The sequence below is a fragment of the Macaca nemestrina genome, chromosome 12, assembly GCF_043159975.1.
Source record: "Macaca nemestrina isolate mMacNem1 chromosome 12, mMacNem.hap1, whole genome shotgun sequence".
In the NCBI taxonomy this organism is placed as follows: Eukaryota; Metazoa; Chordata; class Mammalia; order Primates; family Cercopithecidae; genus Macaca; species Macaca nemestrina.
In genome coordinates, this window is record NC_092136.1 from 118,835,466 (window position 1) to 118,852,394 (window position 16,929).

Below are 16,929 nucleotides of genomic sequence, written 5' to 3' on the forward strand. Positions count from 1 at the left end.
GGGTCAGAGGTCAGGGGTCAGGGGCCGCCGGATGGCGTAGGATCAGCTGCTGGTGGTGGTGATACCGGGTCCCCCGCCTATGGCGCCGGCGCAGCGCTGCCCTCTGTGCCGCCAGACCTTCTTCTGTGGTCGCGGGCACGTCTACAGCCGCAAGCACCAGCGGCAGCTGAAGGAGGCTTTGGAGAGGCTCCTGCCCCAGGTGCGGCGGCAAGGCTAGAGATGGGATGGGAGTGCGGGGCAGGTCGGTGAAGGCCAGAGCGGGTTGATTTGGGTGCCCCCCTTGGGGTTCTACTTCGTCTCTCTCCCGCAGGTGGAGGCGGCCCGCAAGGCCATCCGCGCCGCTCAGGTGGAGCGCTACGTGCCGGAACACGAGCGATGCTGCTGGTGCCTGTGCTGCGGCTGTGAGGTGCGGGAACACCTGAGCCATGGAAACCTGACGGTGCTGTACGGGGGGCTGCTGGAGCATCTGGCCAGGTGAGAGCCGAACTGGGAGCCTGCTCCAGCACAGACGCATACATATACGGGAGGAGGGTTTGGAGTGGGTAACAAAAAGAACGCTTTTGTGATTTGATCAAGATGGATGGATTGAGTCACTTCACAGGTGCTGCCAGCCTTTTTAGGGTAGGGGTCCTATGCTGCCACGGTCCCAAGTGGTGCTGGTGGTCTGGCTGCGAAAGCCAACTTGGTTACCGCCCCTAACCCCCCCTCAGATTCTCACAATTTTATGGAAAGAAGAGACAAGAGATCTTGAAGAGATGGTAACAGTGTTCCTCTCTCAGCCCTGCCCCGGGCAGAAACCCAGTTGTCAGTTTGCATTACAAACCTAATGCTTAATATCTGAGTAATATTTTATAATCTATAGCTGAGATTACTTATCCTCTCCATTTTCAGCCCTGAGCACAAGAAAGCAACCAACAAATTCTGGTGGGAGAACAAAGCTGAGGTCCAAATGAAAGAGAAGTTTCTGGTCACTCCCCAGGATTATGTACGGTGAGTCACTGGTATTGAACATGAAGTAGCAGAGTGAATTATCTGGATCTTTGTCAGGTATGGGAGCTTACTCTATTAACTGGAAAGTTCTGGAGGGACTTCTGAAGTATCTACTGTCTTCATAGCACTTCTTATTCTAGGTACTATGTTGGACACAAAAATGTGACAGTTCTTGAGGTTTGGTTGGGGGATGGGATTTAGCAAATAGAGAACAATACTAAAAGTTGGCTATTGTCAACTACTTAAATGTGAGGCACAGAGAATACTAACGTTAGAAGAGGCTGTTTATAGTTTGTAAGAAACTGCTGTTCAGCCAGTACCTACTTTTAATAGTTTTGAACTCTATTTTATTTTTTTTGAGACACAGTTTTGCTCTTTTTGCCCAGGCTGGAGTGCAATGGCACAATCTCAGCTCACTGCAACCTCCACCTCCTGGGTTCAAATGATTCTCCTGCCTCAGCCTCCCAAGTAGCTGGGATTACAGGCGCACACCACCACACCTGGCTAATTTTTGTATTTGTAGTAGAGATGGGGTTTCACCATGTTGGCCAGGTTGGTCACTAACTCCTGACTTGTGATCCACCCGCTTTGGCCTCCCAAAGTGCTGGGATTATAGGTGTGAGCCATCATGCCTGGTCTCAGTGATTTTCTTAATGGTATCTGGGAATTCATCTGCTGCCTCTTGGTTGGCAGAAGCTGCCCCTTCTGCTGTTTTGACATATTTTAAGCCAAACTTCTTTCTAAAAGTATCAAACCATCCTTTGTTGGCATTAAATTCTCCAGCTTTAGATCCTTCACCTTCCTTTTGCTTTGTCATGTAATGATTTTGCTGTTTCTTGAATCCTATTAGAAGCTGTAGGTAGGCCTTTCTTTTTTTTTTTTTTTTTTTTTTTTTTGAGACAGAGTCTTGCTCTGTTGCCCAGGCTGGAGTGCAGTGGCGCAATCTCGGCTCACTGCAAGCTCCGCCTCCCGGGTTCACGCCATTCTCCTGCCTCAGCCTCCTGAGTAGCTGGGACTACAGGCGCCCGCCACCGTGCCCGGCTAATTTTTTGTATTTTTAGTAGAAACGGGGTTTCACCGTGGTCTCGATCTCCTGACCTGTGATCCGCCTGCCTCGGCCTCCCAAAGTGTTGGGATTACAGGCGTGAGCCACCGCACCCGGCCGTAGGTAGGCCTTTCTAACAACCCTGTACCCACATAAAAGCTGTGCTTTCAATATGAAGACAAAAAGGTATTGTGCAAAGCATGCAAGGTGCAGTGATAGCTTCATGAATTTCCTCCTATTTTTTTTTTTTTTTTTTTTGAGACGGAGTCTCGCTGTGTCTCCCAGGCTGGAGTGCAGTGGCGTGATCTCGGCTCACTGCAAGCTCCGCCTCCCGGGTTCACGCCATTCTCCCGCCTCAGCCTCCCAAGTAGCTGGGACTACAGGCGCCCGCCACCACGCCCGGCTAGTTTTTTGTATTTTTAGTAGAGATGGGGTTTCACCATGTTAGCCAGCATAGTCTCGATCTCCTGACCTCGTGATCCACCCGCCTCGGCCTCCCAAAGTGCTGGGATTACAGGCTTGAGCCACCGCGCCCGGCCCCTCCTATTTTTTTAACAGTGTTCCTTAGGCTGGATTTAGTTATTTTTTTCTTTGCCTTTAGACCAAAAAAATTTTTTTGGGGGCGGGCATGGTGGCTCATGGGAAGTCAGGAGTTTGAGACCAACCTGGCCAACATGGCAAAACCCTATCTCTACTAAAAATACAAAAATTAGCTGGGTGTGGTGGTGGGTGCCTATAATCCTAGCTACTCAGGAGGCTGAGACAGGAGAATTGCTTGAACCTGGCGAGGCAGAGGTTGCAGTGAGCCAAGATCACACCACTTCACTCCAGCCTGGGCAGAAAATAGAAACTGTCTCAAAAGGAAAAAAAAAAAATTCTTTTTTAAATTGAGACGGGGTTTTGCTATGTTGCCCAGGCTGGTCTCGAACTCTTGGGCTCAAGCAATCCGCCTACCTCAGCCTTTCAAAGTGAGCCACCATTCTCACCCCTCACCCTTTTTTTTTCCACATGGGTTTTGTCAATGTGTATGGATTCATTTATCTTGAAATGCTGGGCATCTGCAGCTGTAGATCTTAATCTACAGTACTTATCAAACAATTCAGCTTTTTCTTGTAATGTCATGACTTTTCTCTGCTTCTTGGGAGCGCTTCAGGCATCACTAATGGCGCCTCCTATAGGTCCCACGTTACTATTCAAGGTTAATGGTATGACATTACTGAAAAATATGCAGGAACCATGAGTGATCACTTTCACTGTAATATGCAATTTACTGGTGAGACAACTGCTTACAAGATGACCAGCATTACTGTGTTTTAAGCAGATACCACAACACTTGAGTTCACTGCAATAGGTGGCTACAAAATTGTGACAGTTGTACAGTTTGGAGTGTAATTTTATGCAGTTATGTAATATTGCATCTTTACATTTATTTTCATTTCTCTTGACTGCGAATGTCACCATGTACAGTCTGTGTTTCTGTGTGTAAGTTTGATAGATTTTAACTTTTTTTTTTTTTTTTTTGGAGAGGGAGTTTTGCTCTGTCACCCAGGGTGGAGTGCAGTGGTGCCATCTCGGCTCACTGCAACCTCTGCCTCCCAGGTTCAAGCGATTCTCCTGTTTCAGCCTGGATTTGTGTATTTTATGCTAATAAATAATAAAAGACTAGTATCTACATATATTTTATGCATTCATGACATACCTTTTTCTTAATTTTTTTCGTATTTCTAGACTATGTGGTTCATCTGTAAGTTTTTTCAAATTATTGCAAATCTCCAAAAACTTTTTCAAGTGAACTTGTGCAGTTCGAACTGCGCTGTGCAAAAGTCAACTGTATCTGCTTATTTTCTCAAAAAGGAATGCCTAAAGGATAATCAAGAAACTAATGAAACTGGCCGGGCGCGGTGGCTCACGCCTGTAATCCCAGCACTTTGGGAGGCCGAGGCGGGCGGATCACAAGGTCAGGAGATCGAGACCACGGTGAAACCCCGTCTCTACTAAAAATACAAAAAATTAGCCGGGCGCGGTTGTGGGCGCCTGTAGTCCCAGCTACTCGGGAGGCTGAGGCAGGAGAATGCCATGAACCCGGGAGGCGGAGCTTGCAGTGAGCCGAGATCGCGCCACTGCACTCCAGCCTGGGCGACAGAGCGAGACTCCGTCTCAAAAAAAAAAAGAAACTAATGAAACTGCCAGATGTGGTGGTACACACATGTAGTCCTAGCTACTCAGGAGGCTGAGGTAAGAGGATAGCTTGAGCTCAGGAATTTGAGGCCAGCCTGGGCAATGTATCAAGACCCCATCTCTAAAAATAAATATGAATTTGTTTTTAGAGAAGTTAATGAAACTGATCACATGGCCGGGCACTGTGGCTCACACTTGTAATCCCAGCACTTTGGGAGGCCGAGGCAGGAGGATCACTTGAGGTCAGGAGTTCGAGTTCGAGACCAGCCTGGTCAATATGGTGAAACCCCAACTCTACTAAAAATACAAAAAATAGCTGGGCATGGTGGTTCATGCCTGTAATCCCAGCTACTCGGGAGGCTGAGACAGGAGAATCGCTTGAGTCCGGTAGGCAAGAGATTGCACTGAGCTGACATCGTGCCATCCATTGCACTCCAGCCTGGGCAACAAGAGCAAAAAACTGCCTCAAAAAAAAAAAAAAAAGGAAAAGAAACTGATCACATATCAGTTAGTGTAACCAGTTGGTGTGATCCAGTTTGTGGGTCAGTAAAAATGTTTAGAGGTGATAGGAATAGAAAAAAGATGTTTCTTTTTTGGACAGAGTCTCACTCTGTCACCCAGGCTGGAGCACAGTGGCATAATCTCAGCTCACTGCAACCTCCACCTCCCAGGTTCAAGCGATTCTCCCATCTCAGCTTGCCAAGTAGCTGGGATTACAGGCTCGTGCCACTACACCCAGCTAATTTTTGTATTTTAGTAGAGAGGGGGGTCTCAAAATGTTGGCCAGGCTGGTCTTGAACTCCTGACCTCAAGTGATCCACCTGACTCAGCTTCCTAAAGTGCTAGGATTACAGGCGTGAGCCACCACACCCAGCCTAGAAAAAAGATTTCTATGTATACTTTTAAAAATAAGGTTTTTTTTTTCTTTTTTCTGATGGTACATTTGGGAATTATACTGTAACAGGCATAAGAAGTAAGATTTCTCCCATAGGAAAATTTTCATTCAGAATCCAAAAGAAATATTTCGGGTTTTTTTTGAGATGGAGTCTCACTCTGTTGTCCAGGCTGGAGGGCAGGTGTGTGATCTCGGCTCACTGCAACCTCTGCCTCCTGGGTTCAAGCAATTCTCCTGACTCAGCCTCCTGAGTAGCCGGGATTACAGGCATGAGCCACCAGGCCTTGATAATTTATTATTATTTTTTTTTTTACTGGTGAAAAGATATACATATATTTAGAATTAGCCAACTGGATTCAGTTGAGATGATCCCTATTTTGTTGGCAACATCCAAAGCATTGTATATCAGGAGCCAGTCAAACATAGGCCTTCTTCTCTCCATGAGGCCGAATCAGGGTGTTGACCTTGGCCACATCAGTGTCATAGAGCTTCTTCCAGTGCTTTCTGGCTTTAACATTCACCATGAACACAAGTGTGTTGTCTTCTGTCTTCTTCATGGGACACTCAGTGGTTAGAGGAAACTTGATAAATAGCATAGTGGTCAAGCTTGTTTCTCCTGGGGGTACTCTTCTGAGGATGTTTGCACTGCCTCCAGAGTCGCAGTGTCTTGGGCCACTGGAAGGCTGGTGATGTGCAGATTTTTTTGTGTGGCTGTAAACACCTTTCAACACTGCCTTCTTGGCCTTCAGACCCTTCGCTTTGGCTTTAGGAGGGGCAGAAGCTTCCTTCTTAGCTTTTGGCGCCATCTTGTGAAAAGGGGCTAATTTTTTTTTTTTTTTTTTTTTGAGGCGGAGTCTCGCTCTGTGGCCCAGGCGCGATCTCGGCTCACTGCAAGCTCCGCCTCCCGGGTTCAGGCCATTCTCCTGCCTCAGCCTCCCGAGTAGCTGGGACTACAGGCGCCGCCACCACGCCCGGCTAATTTTTTTGTATTTTTAGTGGAGACGGGGTTTCATTGTGTTAGCCAGGATGGTCTCGATCTCCTGACCTCGTGATCCGCCCGCCTCGGCCTCCCAAAGTGCTGGGATTACAGGCTTGAGCCACCGCGCCCGGCCTAATTTTTGTATTTTTTTGTAGAGACAGGGTCTCACCATGTTGGCCAAGCTGGTCTCAAATTCCTGACCTCAAATGATCTACCCGACTTGGCTTCCCAAAGTGCTGGATTACAGGTGTGAGCCACTGCACCTGGCCAATAATTAGAAATATTTCCTTTTTTCTTTTTTTGTAGACAGAGTCTTGTTCTGTTGCCCAGGCTAGAGTGGCATGATCTTGGCTCACTGCAGCCTCCACCTCCTGAGTTCAAGCGATTCTCTTGCCTCAGTCTCCTGAGTAGCTGGAACTACAGGCCCACACCACCACGCCCAGCTAATTCTTGTAATTTTAGTAGAGATGGGGTTTTACCATATTATTGCTCAGGCTGGTCTTGAACTCCCGACCTCAGGTGATCCGCCCGCCTCAGCCTCCCAAAGTGCTGGGATTATAGGCGTGAACCACCGAGCCTGCCCCAGGTTAGAAATATTTCTAATCGGCCAGGCGCGGTGGCTCAAGCCTGTAATCCCAGCACTTTGGGAGGCCGAGACGGGTGGATCACGAGGTCGGGAGATCGAGACCATCCTGGCTAACACAGTGAAACCCCGTCTCTACTAAAAAATACAAAAAAACTAGCCGGGCGAGGTGGCGGGCGCCTGTAGTCTCAGCTACTCGGGAGGCTGAGGCAGGAGAATGGCCTGAACCCGGGAGGCGGAGCTTGCAGTGAGCTGAGATCCGGCCACTGCACTCCAGCAAGGGGGACAGAGTGAGACTCCGTCTCAAAAAAAAAAAAAAGAAATATTTCTAATCAGGTATTTCCATGGTTATAAATATTTGGTTGCTTGATTCATATGCATAGAAAAAACAGTTGTCATAACTATAAAAAGCAGTACTTAGCAAGTATTTCTAAGTGATTGGAATAGTTTTCCTTTAATATTACAATACTGCCTATTGGTTTGGAAATTAGATCACGCTGTATGTTTCGATTTTACTCAAAGGCATCATGAGTACTCTGCTCATTCTTTCATTCTTCATAGTGTTCTAGTTGAGTTAGGAACTATTTTATCAGAAATCATTTTAGCACTATAATAAGGATAGATTACATACCATAATGATTTTCAGACCTTTTTTTTTTTTTTTTTGGAACAGAGTCTCGCTCTGTTGCCCAAGCTGGAGTGCAGTGGCGCGATCTCAGCTTACTGCAACCTCCGCCTCTCCGCCTCCTAGGTTCAAGCAATTCTTCTGCCTTAGCCTCCCGAGTAGCTGGGACTATAGGCACACACCACCATGCCTGGCTAATTTGTATTTTTAGTAGAGACAGGGTTTCACCATATTGGCCAGGCTGGTCTTGAACTCCTGACCTCATGATCTGCCCACCTTGTCCTCCCAAAGTGCTGGGATTACAGGCATGAGCCACTGGGCCCGGCCTGATTTTCACATTTTTAATAAAAAGGGTATCTGGATTAGTGGATTAGTGGGGTATATAGTCCTACCTGCTTTGAAGGCTAGCCTATAGTCCATACTTACTCTGGAGGCCAAGGCAGGAGGATCACCTGAGCCCAGGAGGTTGAAGCTGCAATCAGCTGTGATCCCACCACTACACTCCAGTCTGGGCAACACAGCAAGAATGTCTCTTAAAAAAAAAAAACAAAAAAAAAAAAACGGCAATTCAGTTGCAGTAGCTCATGACTATAATTCCAGCACTTTTGGAGGCTGAGACAGAGGATCATTTGAGCCCAGGAGTTTAAAACCAGCCTGGACAACATAGCAAAACCCCATCTCTAAAAAAAAAATTGTATTAGCCAAGCATGGTGACATTTGCCTGTAGTGTTAGCTACTGGGGAGGCTGAGGCAGGAGGAATGCTGAAGGTCACGAGGTTGAGGCAGCAGTGAGCTGTGATCATGCCACTGCACTCTAGCTTGGGCAACATAGCAAAAGACCCTGTCTCAAAAAGAGAAAAAAAAAAAAACAGTACCTGGAGAGTTTGAACAGGGCGAAAAGAAGAAAACGTGGAGGAGTCTGCTAAAGCACAAAACTTCTCTCTGGTCCTCAAATAAATAAAAGTTTTTGGTCAGGCGCGGTGGCTCACACTTGTAATCCCAGCACTTTGGGAGACCAAGACAGGAGGATCATGAGGTCAGGAGATTGGGACCATCCTGGCTAACACAGTGACCCTGTCTCTAAAAAATTAGCCAGGTGTGGCAGCAGGCGCCTGTAGTGCCAGGTACTCAGGAGGCTGAGGCAGGAGAAACGCTTGAACCCAGGAGGCGGAGGTTGCAGTGAGCCAAGATGGCACCACTGCGCTCCAGCCTGGCGACAGAGTGAGACGCTGTCTCAAAAAAAAAATTTTTTTTTACAATTCCACATTGTCATTTTCTTTTCCTCTGGTCTCAAACTCCTGGTCTCAGGCAGTCCTCCCACCTCAGCCTCCCAAAGTGCTGGGACTACAGATGACCCACTGTGCCCAGCCAGCCACCTAGAAATTTCTGGACTTCAACCACAGTGTAATGTTTTTTTTAAATCAGTTTCTTCTATTTCCTTGAACTCAGTTTCCAGGAACTTCTGGTTTGGAAATTAGATACCTGCCTTCCAGGTTAGTCTATAGAAAGTCCAATTGTGTTCCACTGTGTCTTCATTGTCCTGCTCACTCATGTGATACACTCAGGTGTTGTGGATTACGAGACCCATAGAGAAATTTCCTGGTGATAATCGCACAAAGTAAAGGAAAGAAACCTGGCAGTCTATACTATCCATTATCATTATGTGCTTTTAGTCCATTTGGTTAAATAATTTGAGATGCTTTTTTCTTTTTTTTGAGACGGGGTCTTGCTCTGTCACCCAGGCTGGAGTGCAGCGGTACAATCATGGCTCACTGCAGCCTCAAACGTCTGGGCTCAAGCAATCCTCCTGCCTCAGCCTTCAGAGTAGGCAGGATTTTTTTTTTTTTTTTTTTTTTGAGATGGAGTCTCGCTCTTTCACCAGGCTGGAATGCAGTGACATGATCTCAGCTCACTGCAACCTCTACCTCCCAGGTTCAAGCGATTCTCCCGAGTAGCTGGGACTACAGGCGCAGGCCACCACGCCAAACTAAGTTTTGGAATTTTTTTTTTTTTTTTTTTTTTTTGAGACAGAGTCTCGTTCTGTCACCAGGCTGGAGTACAGTGGTGCAATCTCGGCTCACTGCAAGATCCACCTCCCGGGTTCATGCCATTCTCCTGCCTCAGCCTCCCGAGTAGCTGGCACTACAGGCACCTGCCACCATGCCCGGCTAATTTTTTGTATTTTTAGTAGAGACGGGGTTTCACCGTGTTAGCCAGGATGGTCTCGATCTCCTGACCTTGTGATCCGCCCGTCTCGGCCTCCCAAAGTGCTGGGATTACAGGCTTGAGCCACCGCGCCCGGCCTAATTTTTGTGTTTTTAGTAGAGATGGGGTTTCACCATGTTGGCCAGGATGGTCTCGATCTCTTGACCTCGTGATCTGCCCACTTCAGCCACCCAAAGTGCTGGGATTACAGGCGTCAGCCACTGTGCCCGGTTAAGTCCACCTATTTCTAATGTGACTGGGTCAGTCATCAACCTCTGTGATAAGGTTTAGCTGTGTCCCCACCCAAATTTTTTTGAACTGTATCTCCCGTAATTCCGACATGTTGTAGGAGGGACCCAGTGGGAGATAACTGAATCATGGGGGCATTTTCCCCCATACTGTTCTCATGGTAGTAAGTCACATGATCTGACCATTTTGTAAGGGGTTTCCCCTTTTGCTTGGTTTTTCATTCTGTCTTGCCTGTCACCATGTAAGACATGCCTTTCACCTTCTGCTGTGATTGTGAGGCCTCCCCAGCCACATGGAACTCTAAGTCCATTAAACCTCTTTCTCTTTGTAAATTACCCAGTCTTGGATATGTCTTTATCAGTCAGCAGTGTGAAAACAGACCAATACACCCTGTCAGCATCATCTCTCTGCTCCAGCGCTGCATCTTCAGGAGCCCAAGTTCCAGATAAATGAACCGTAGTGGCAGCCAGTGGCCAGGAGATACCCGCAGCCTGAACAGTTTTCGCTTCTTTTTTTTTTTTGAGACGGAGTCTCACTCTGTCACTCAGGCTGGAGTACAATGACCTGATCTTGGCACACTGCAACCTCCGCCTCCCATGGTCAAGTGATTCTCCTGTCTCAGCCTCCTGAGTAGCTGGGATTACAGGTGCGCACCACCACGCCCGGCTAGTTTTTGTACTTTTAGTAGAGATGGGTTTCAGGATGTTGGTCAGGCTGTTCTCAAACTCCTGACCTCGTGATCTGCCCACCTCGGCCTTCCAAACTGCTGGGATTACAGGTGTGAGCCACCGCGCCCGGCCTTTTTTTTTTTTTTTTTTTTTTTTTGAGATGGAGTCTTGCTCTGTTGTCCAAGCTGGAGTGCCATGACACAATGACAGCTCACTGCAGCCTCAACCTCCCAGGCTCAAGCAATGCTCCCACCCCCCCCAAGTAGGTGGGGCTAGAAGCGTGCACCATCACACCTGGCTATTTCTGTATGTTTTGTATAGACAGGGTCACTATGTTACCTGAGCTGGTCTCAGACTCCTGGGCTCAAGCAATCCTTCCACTTTGGCCTGTATGCCTACACTCAAGTGTAAAGACATATAAACCATGTCTATACTAACCAGCCAAATACCTGAACACTAAAAAGAATAATTTTCTTGATGTGGTAATGGTATCATGGTTGTATAGAATGTTCCTCTTCTTGGGAGATACGTGCTGAAAATCTGGTTTGACATCTAAACCTATTTTTGTTTTGGCAAAGAGGACATGTGTCTGTACAAAAGAAATGGAGCCAGCGTGGCAAAATGTTTACAATGACTCTGGGTGAGAGGTACATAGGTGCTTATTATACTGTTTTGTTTCTGAATTTGAAATTTCTCAAAATTAAAAAAAAAAAATCTGAGGAGCTTTTCATAACTGGTGGGGAATGGGTTCTGGGCGGTTTTGCCCCTTTTCTTTTTAGATTCAAGAAATCCATGGTGAAAGGTTTGGATTCCTACGAAGAAAAGGAGGATGAGGTGATCAAGGAGGTAAGTTAAAGTAGCAGTCCCTCACCTTTTTCGCACCAGGGGCTGGTTTCGTGGAAGATGATTTTTCCAGATGGACCCAGGCAGGGGATGGTTTCAGAATGAGACTGCTCCACCTCAGATCATCAGGCATTAGATTCTCATAAGGAGCGCGCAACCTAGATACTTTGCATGCCCAGTTCACAATAGTGTTTGCGCTCCTATGACAATCTAATGCCACCGCTGATCTGACAGGAGCTCAGGCAGCAGTGCTGTTGCAGCTTGCTTCCTGACAGGCCACAGACTAGTACTGGTCCACACCTGGGGGTGGAGGGCCCCTGAGTTAAAGGAAAGGCCTCTGAAGAAACTGGCCCCCATGATCCTGTCTAAGCAGCCTCTCTCCCACAGATGGCAGCTCAGATCCGCGAGGTGGAGCAGAGCCGGCAGGAGGTGGTTCGGTCTGTCTTAGAGGTTGGTTTCCCTCGGAGGATCCAGACAAGTATCCAAATCCACTGATCCCTGGCATTCCCAAGTCCAGCATTTCATGAACCAGTGCTGTTTTTTTTTTTTTTTTGGAGACAGAGTCTCACTGTCACCCAGGCTGGAGTGTAGTGGCACAATCTTGGCTGACTGCAACCTCCACCTCCCAGGTTCAGGTTCAAGTGATTTTCCTGCCTCAGCCTCTTGAGTAGCTGGGATTATAGGTGTCACCACCACGCCTGGCTAATTTCTGTATTTTAAATAGAGATAGGGTTTCATCATGTTGGCCAGGCTGGTCTTGAACTGACCTCAGGTGATCCACCTGCCTCAGCCTGCTGGGATTATAGGCGTGAGCCACTGCACCTGGCCATGAAAAAGTGCTTCTAAGAGAACTCTGACTGCATTCTCATTTGCTTGGCTTGAATTCCCTTGCCTGTGCACAAGGGGGCAGGCCTAGTCAGTGAATATGTGGACGGGGCTGGGAGGGAGGGAGGGAAGAGTCTGTAAAAGATGGCAGGGCAGTACCTTCCATATGCTAATTTGTTTCCTTCATGTGATACTGGGGTCTGGAGGGTGGAGGCATGGCCTAGGCAGGCTCTTAAGCATCCCAGACACATTTATTTTTCCTGAATCAAACTCAGCCTCAGGCAGTGCCAGACCCAGAAGAGGGCTCTTCAGCACCTAGAAGCTGGAAAGGGATGAACAGGTAAGACTGTTAGAGAATCTCTTGTTGGGGGCCGGGCGTGGTGGCTCAAGCCTGTAATCCCAGCACTTTGGGAGGCCGAGACGGGCGGATCACGAGGTCAGGAGATCGAGACCATCCTGGCGAACACGGTGAAACCCCGTCTCTACTAAAAAAATACAAAAAACTAGCCGGGCGAGGTGGCGGGCGCCTGTAGTCCCAGCTACACAGGAGGCTGAGGCAGGAGAATGGCGTAAACCCGGGAGGCGGAGCTTGCAGTGAGCTGAGATCCGGCCACTGCGCTCCAGCCCCGGAGACAGAGCGAGACTCCGTCTCAAAAAAAAAAAAAAAAAAAAAAAAAAGAATCTCTTGTTGGGAATTTGACATCTTAGAACATTCTGCAACCTTTTGGCCGGGAAATGGAAACAGATCTAATCTTTACCACCCTCATGGCTCAAGGACCTCATCTGCCAGCCTGGCTCATGTTTTTCAGCCAAGTAGCTTCCAGCTCACAGCAGCCCTCAAACTTGGACCTGCCACCAGCTCCAGAGCTTGACTGGATGGAGATAGGACCATCTCTGACATTCATTGGCCATCAGGTACAAAGGATAAGCAAGCCAGAAGAGGGCCAATGCTCCCTCAGGTCTCAGGACCCCTCTTCTGATTTTCTACCTATTCTAGTCACTGCTGTCTCCACTGCAGGCTTTTCCTTCTTACTTCACTGTTCCCTAGTAGTGTTCTCAGACTTCTTCTCACCCTCCAAAGGGATCCTATTCACATGTATTGCCACTTAGGAGTGCCAACTCCTAAATCTTGCCCTCTGTAGAACTCATAGTACCAACTCAACACAGGACTATTATATTTAAATATCCCATAGGCATCTGAAACTAACCTCCACCACTCCTGTATTTCCAATCACTAGATGCAGATCCTTTCCTTTTCCGTCTCCCATATCTTGTCAACAAGCAGTCAGTTTTAAACATCTGTCTGCCTCTATTCAGCTTTTGGACAACTTCTACTCCCCCTTCAATCCTGCCTCACCAACAGAAAATCATCGTACCACTTATGATCTTACTCTACACTTCAGCTGTATTGATTGTGTTGCTTCGGGCTTTTATAGTTGCCATTGCCTAAAACATGCTTTCCTTCCCTTATCACCTAAAGTTTACCTTCCTTTAACTGTTAGCTCAAATGTCACTTTTTCATAAATGGCTTATCTGAACAGGTTATCTCTATTTCAAGTGGATGTAGCACCATGTAAAGTTGCAAACGTAATTTACCTAACTTGTGCTTAATGCTGTTCCCCAATTATATGTGTGCTGTGAAGGCAAGGTTTTGCTCACCTGGCACGTAATAGCCACTCTACTTACGGACATCTCCACTGTTATGACTGTGAGCTTCCTAAGGACAGGGCTGTCTTAAGAATGACTTACTGTGTTTTCAAAGTTTAACATCAGCTGGGGTGCAGAATTTAGCATTGTGGCAGCAGTCACAGCCACCTCTTTTGAAGTGTGCTCTGTCTATCTTTTCTAGGTTTTGTTTTTTTTTTTTTAATCATGGCTAGACTTTAACTAGCATTTTTTTTTCCCATTTCCAACTACAGGATATACCAGGAGTTGGTAACATCCACTCAGGTAAGGTCCAGGGCAGAGTTTTTAAAACCCTGGGAGATAATTTTCTTGTTTCCTTTTTTAATAAAGTTGGCCAAGATAAAGCATATGTATCTGGTAAAAACCTTGTATCCAGAATATAGGAAGAACTGTCAACTTGATATTAAACAACCCAATAAAAGCATATGAATAGATGTTCATCATTAGTCATTAGAGAAATGCAAACCACAGTGAAATACCACTATGTATATATTGGAATGGCAAAAATTAAAGACTGACTGTGCCAAGTGTTTGGCAATGTAGAAAAACCAAACCCTCGGACGGGCACGGTGGCTCAAGCCTGTAATCCCAGCATTTTGGGAGGCCGAGACGGGCAGATCACGAGGTCAGGAAATCGAGACCATCTTGGCTAACACGGTGAAACCCCGTCTCTACTAAAAAATACAAAAGAAAAAACTAGCCAGGCAAGGTGGCGGGCGCCTGTAGTCCCAGCTACTCGGGAGGCTGAGGCAGGAGAATGGCGTAAACCCGGGAGGCGGAGCTTGCAGTGAGCTGAGATCCGGCCACTGCACTCCAGCCTGGGCGACAGAGCAAGACTCCGTCTCAAAAAAAAAAAAAAAAGAGGCCGGGCGCGGTGGCTCACGCCTGTAATCCCAGCACTTTGGGAGGCCGAGGCGGGCGGATCACAAGGTCAGGAGATCGAGACCACGGTGAAACCCCGTCTCTACTAAAAATACAAAAAATTAGCCGGGCGCGGTTGTGGGCGCCTGTAGTCCCAGCTACTCGGGAGGCTGAGGCAGGAGAATGGCGTGAACCCGGGAGGCGGAGCTTGCAGTGAGCCGAGATCGCGCCACTGCACTCTAGCCTGGGCTGGGCAACAGAGCAAGACTCCGTCTCGAAAAAAAAAAGAAAGAAAAACCACCAAACCCTCATACACTACTGCTTAAAATGTAAACTGGTAATAGTCACTTCGGAAAACAGTTCAGGATACACCTACGATATTATCCAGCCATTCCACTCCTAACTAGAGAAAAGAAAGCCTGTCTACACAGACTTGTACACAAACCTTCAGAACAGCTTTATTTGTAGCAGCTCCAAATTGGAAACAATTCAAATGTCTATCAACAGGCAAATGGATTAACAACGGAATAGTACTCCAGGATGAAGACAGAATTTTTGATACATACAACACAGATTAATCTCAAAAGGCCAGACCCGGCCGGCGCGGTGGCTCACGCCTGTAATCCCAGCACTTTGGGAGGCCGAGGCAGGTGGATCACGAGGTCAGGAGTTTGAGACCAGCCTGGCCAACATGATGAAACCCTGTCTCTACTAAAAATACAAAAATTAGCTGGGCGTCGTGGTGTGCACCTGTATTCCCAGTACTCGGGAGGCTGAGGTTGCAGTGAGCTGAGAACGTGCTACTGCACTCCAGCCTGGGCTAGCGTTAAGACTCCTCTCAAAAAAAAAACAAAAAAAGCCAGACCCCACTCAATATCCACACACAGAAAATCCTAAAAAATACAAACCAATAAAGCAACGGAAAGATCACTGATTGCCTGGACAGGAAAATATTTTAATGGGGGCAGTGATACTTAGAGGCAGATGTTTGGGGTCTTGATTGTAATAGCTTCACTCAAAAGTCACCAAATTTAAATGTGTATCGTTATGTCTATTATGCCTCAAAGCCATTTGAAAATGACTATCACATATGAGGTATGTTGCTTTAAATTAGCCTAGGGCCTTCTTCCTAAGCTCCAGAATTCCTGGGCTTTGCTTTTTGCTTTTAGACATTTCTAGTTCTTAATTAGGAGAAGTGAGCTAACAGCTAGGACATGCTTCACAATAGCCTGAAGACTTAAAAAAAAAAAAAAAAAAAAAAAAAGGAAGCCTTTATTTCTTTTTCAGGTGCCACACCTCCCTGGTTGATCCAAGATGAATACATCGGTGGGAACCAAGAAATAGGACCATCCTATGAAGAATTTCTTAAAGAAAGTAAGTAAACTAATTCAAGAGAGGGTCTTCTAAATCTTCACACTCAAAAACAGTTTCCTTGCCTGTGTGTGATGGCTCATGGCTGTAATCCTAGCACTTTGGGAGGCTGAGGTGGGAGGGTCACTTGAGCCCAGAAGTTTGAAAACAGCCTGGACAACATAGTGAAACCCCATCTCTATATTCTTTTTTTTTTTTTTTTTTTTTTTGAGACAGAGTCTGGCTCTGTCGCCCGGGCTAGAGTGCAGTGGCCGGATCTCAGCTCACTGCAAGCTCCGCCCCCCGGGTTTACGCCATTCTCCTGCCTCAGCCTCCCGAGTAGCTAGGACTACAGGCGCCCGCTGCCTCGCCCGGCTAGTTTTTTGTATTTTTTAGTAGAGACGGGGTTTCACCGTGTTCGCCAGGATGGTCTCGATCTCCTGACCTCGTGATCCGCCCGTCTCGGCCTCCCAAAGTGCTGGGATTACAGGCTTGAACCACCGCGCCCGGCCTCTATATTCTTTAATAAAGAAAAATAAAAAGCTGTTTCCTTATCATTGCACAGAGGAAAAACAGAAGTTGAAAAAACTCCCCCCAGACCGAGTTGGGGCCAACTTTGATCACAGCTCCAGGACCAGTGCAGGCTGGCTGCCCTCTTTTGGCCGAGTCTGGAATAATGGACGACGCTGGCAGTCCAGGTATGTGTTCAGTGCCAGGTCTCCAACCTACCCATCCAACCTCCTTTTTGGAGATATCACCCTTCATCCTGTTAACCCTTTATTTCCTTTCAGACATCAATTCAAAACTGAAGCTGCAGCAATGAAGAAGCAGTCACATACAGAAAAAAGCTAATCATGCTTTACCAACTACCATGAGGCTAAAAGCAAAGTCAACAAACCCCTACTTTCCACCGAATTCTTTATCATTGTCTTTCTTAGGAAACAGAC

At 47.0% G+C, this 16,929-nt stretch overlaps 1 protein-coding gene across 2 annotated transcripts; it reads left to right on the forward strand.

The window, feature by feature from the left end:
- The first annotated feature begins 15 nt into the window (after positions 1 to 15).
- Positions 16 to 16,910, forward strand: CENATAC (centrosomal AT-AC splicing factor). Of its 2 annotated transcripts, XM_011732281.3 has the most exons (11): positions 16 to 199; positions 311 to 474; positions 892 to 990; positions 11,197 to 11,263; positions 11,648 to 11,710; positions 12,361 to 12,425; positions 12,895 to 13,000; positions 14,005 to 14,035; positions 15,920 to 16,006; positions 16,548 to 16,680; positions 16,774 to 16,910. In XM_011732281.3, exons 1-11 carry the CDS (start codon positions 80 to 82, stop codon positions 16,832 to 16,834), a joined length of 996 nt encoding a protein of 331 aa, XP_011730583.2. In that variant the 5' UTR covers positions 16 to 79; the 3' UTR covers positions 16,835 to 16,910. The 2 variants fall into 2 exon arrangements, with proteins under 2 accessions (XP_011730583.2, XP_011730582.2); XM_011732280.3 differs by having other exon boundaries at positions 16,548 to 16,838.
- The last annotated feature ends 19 nt before the right edge of the window (positions 16,911 to 16,929 follow it).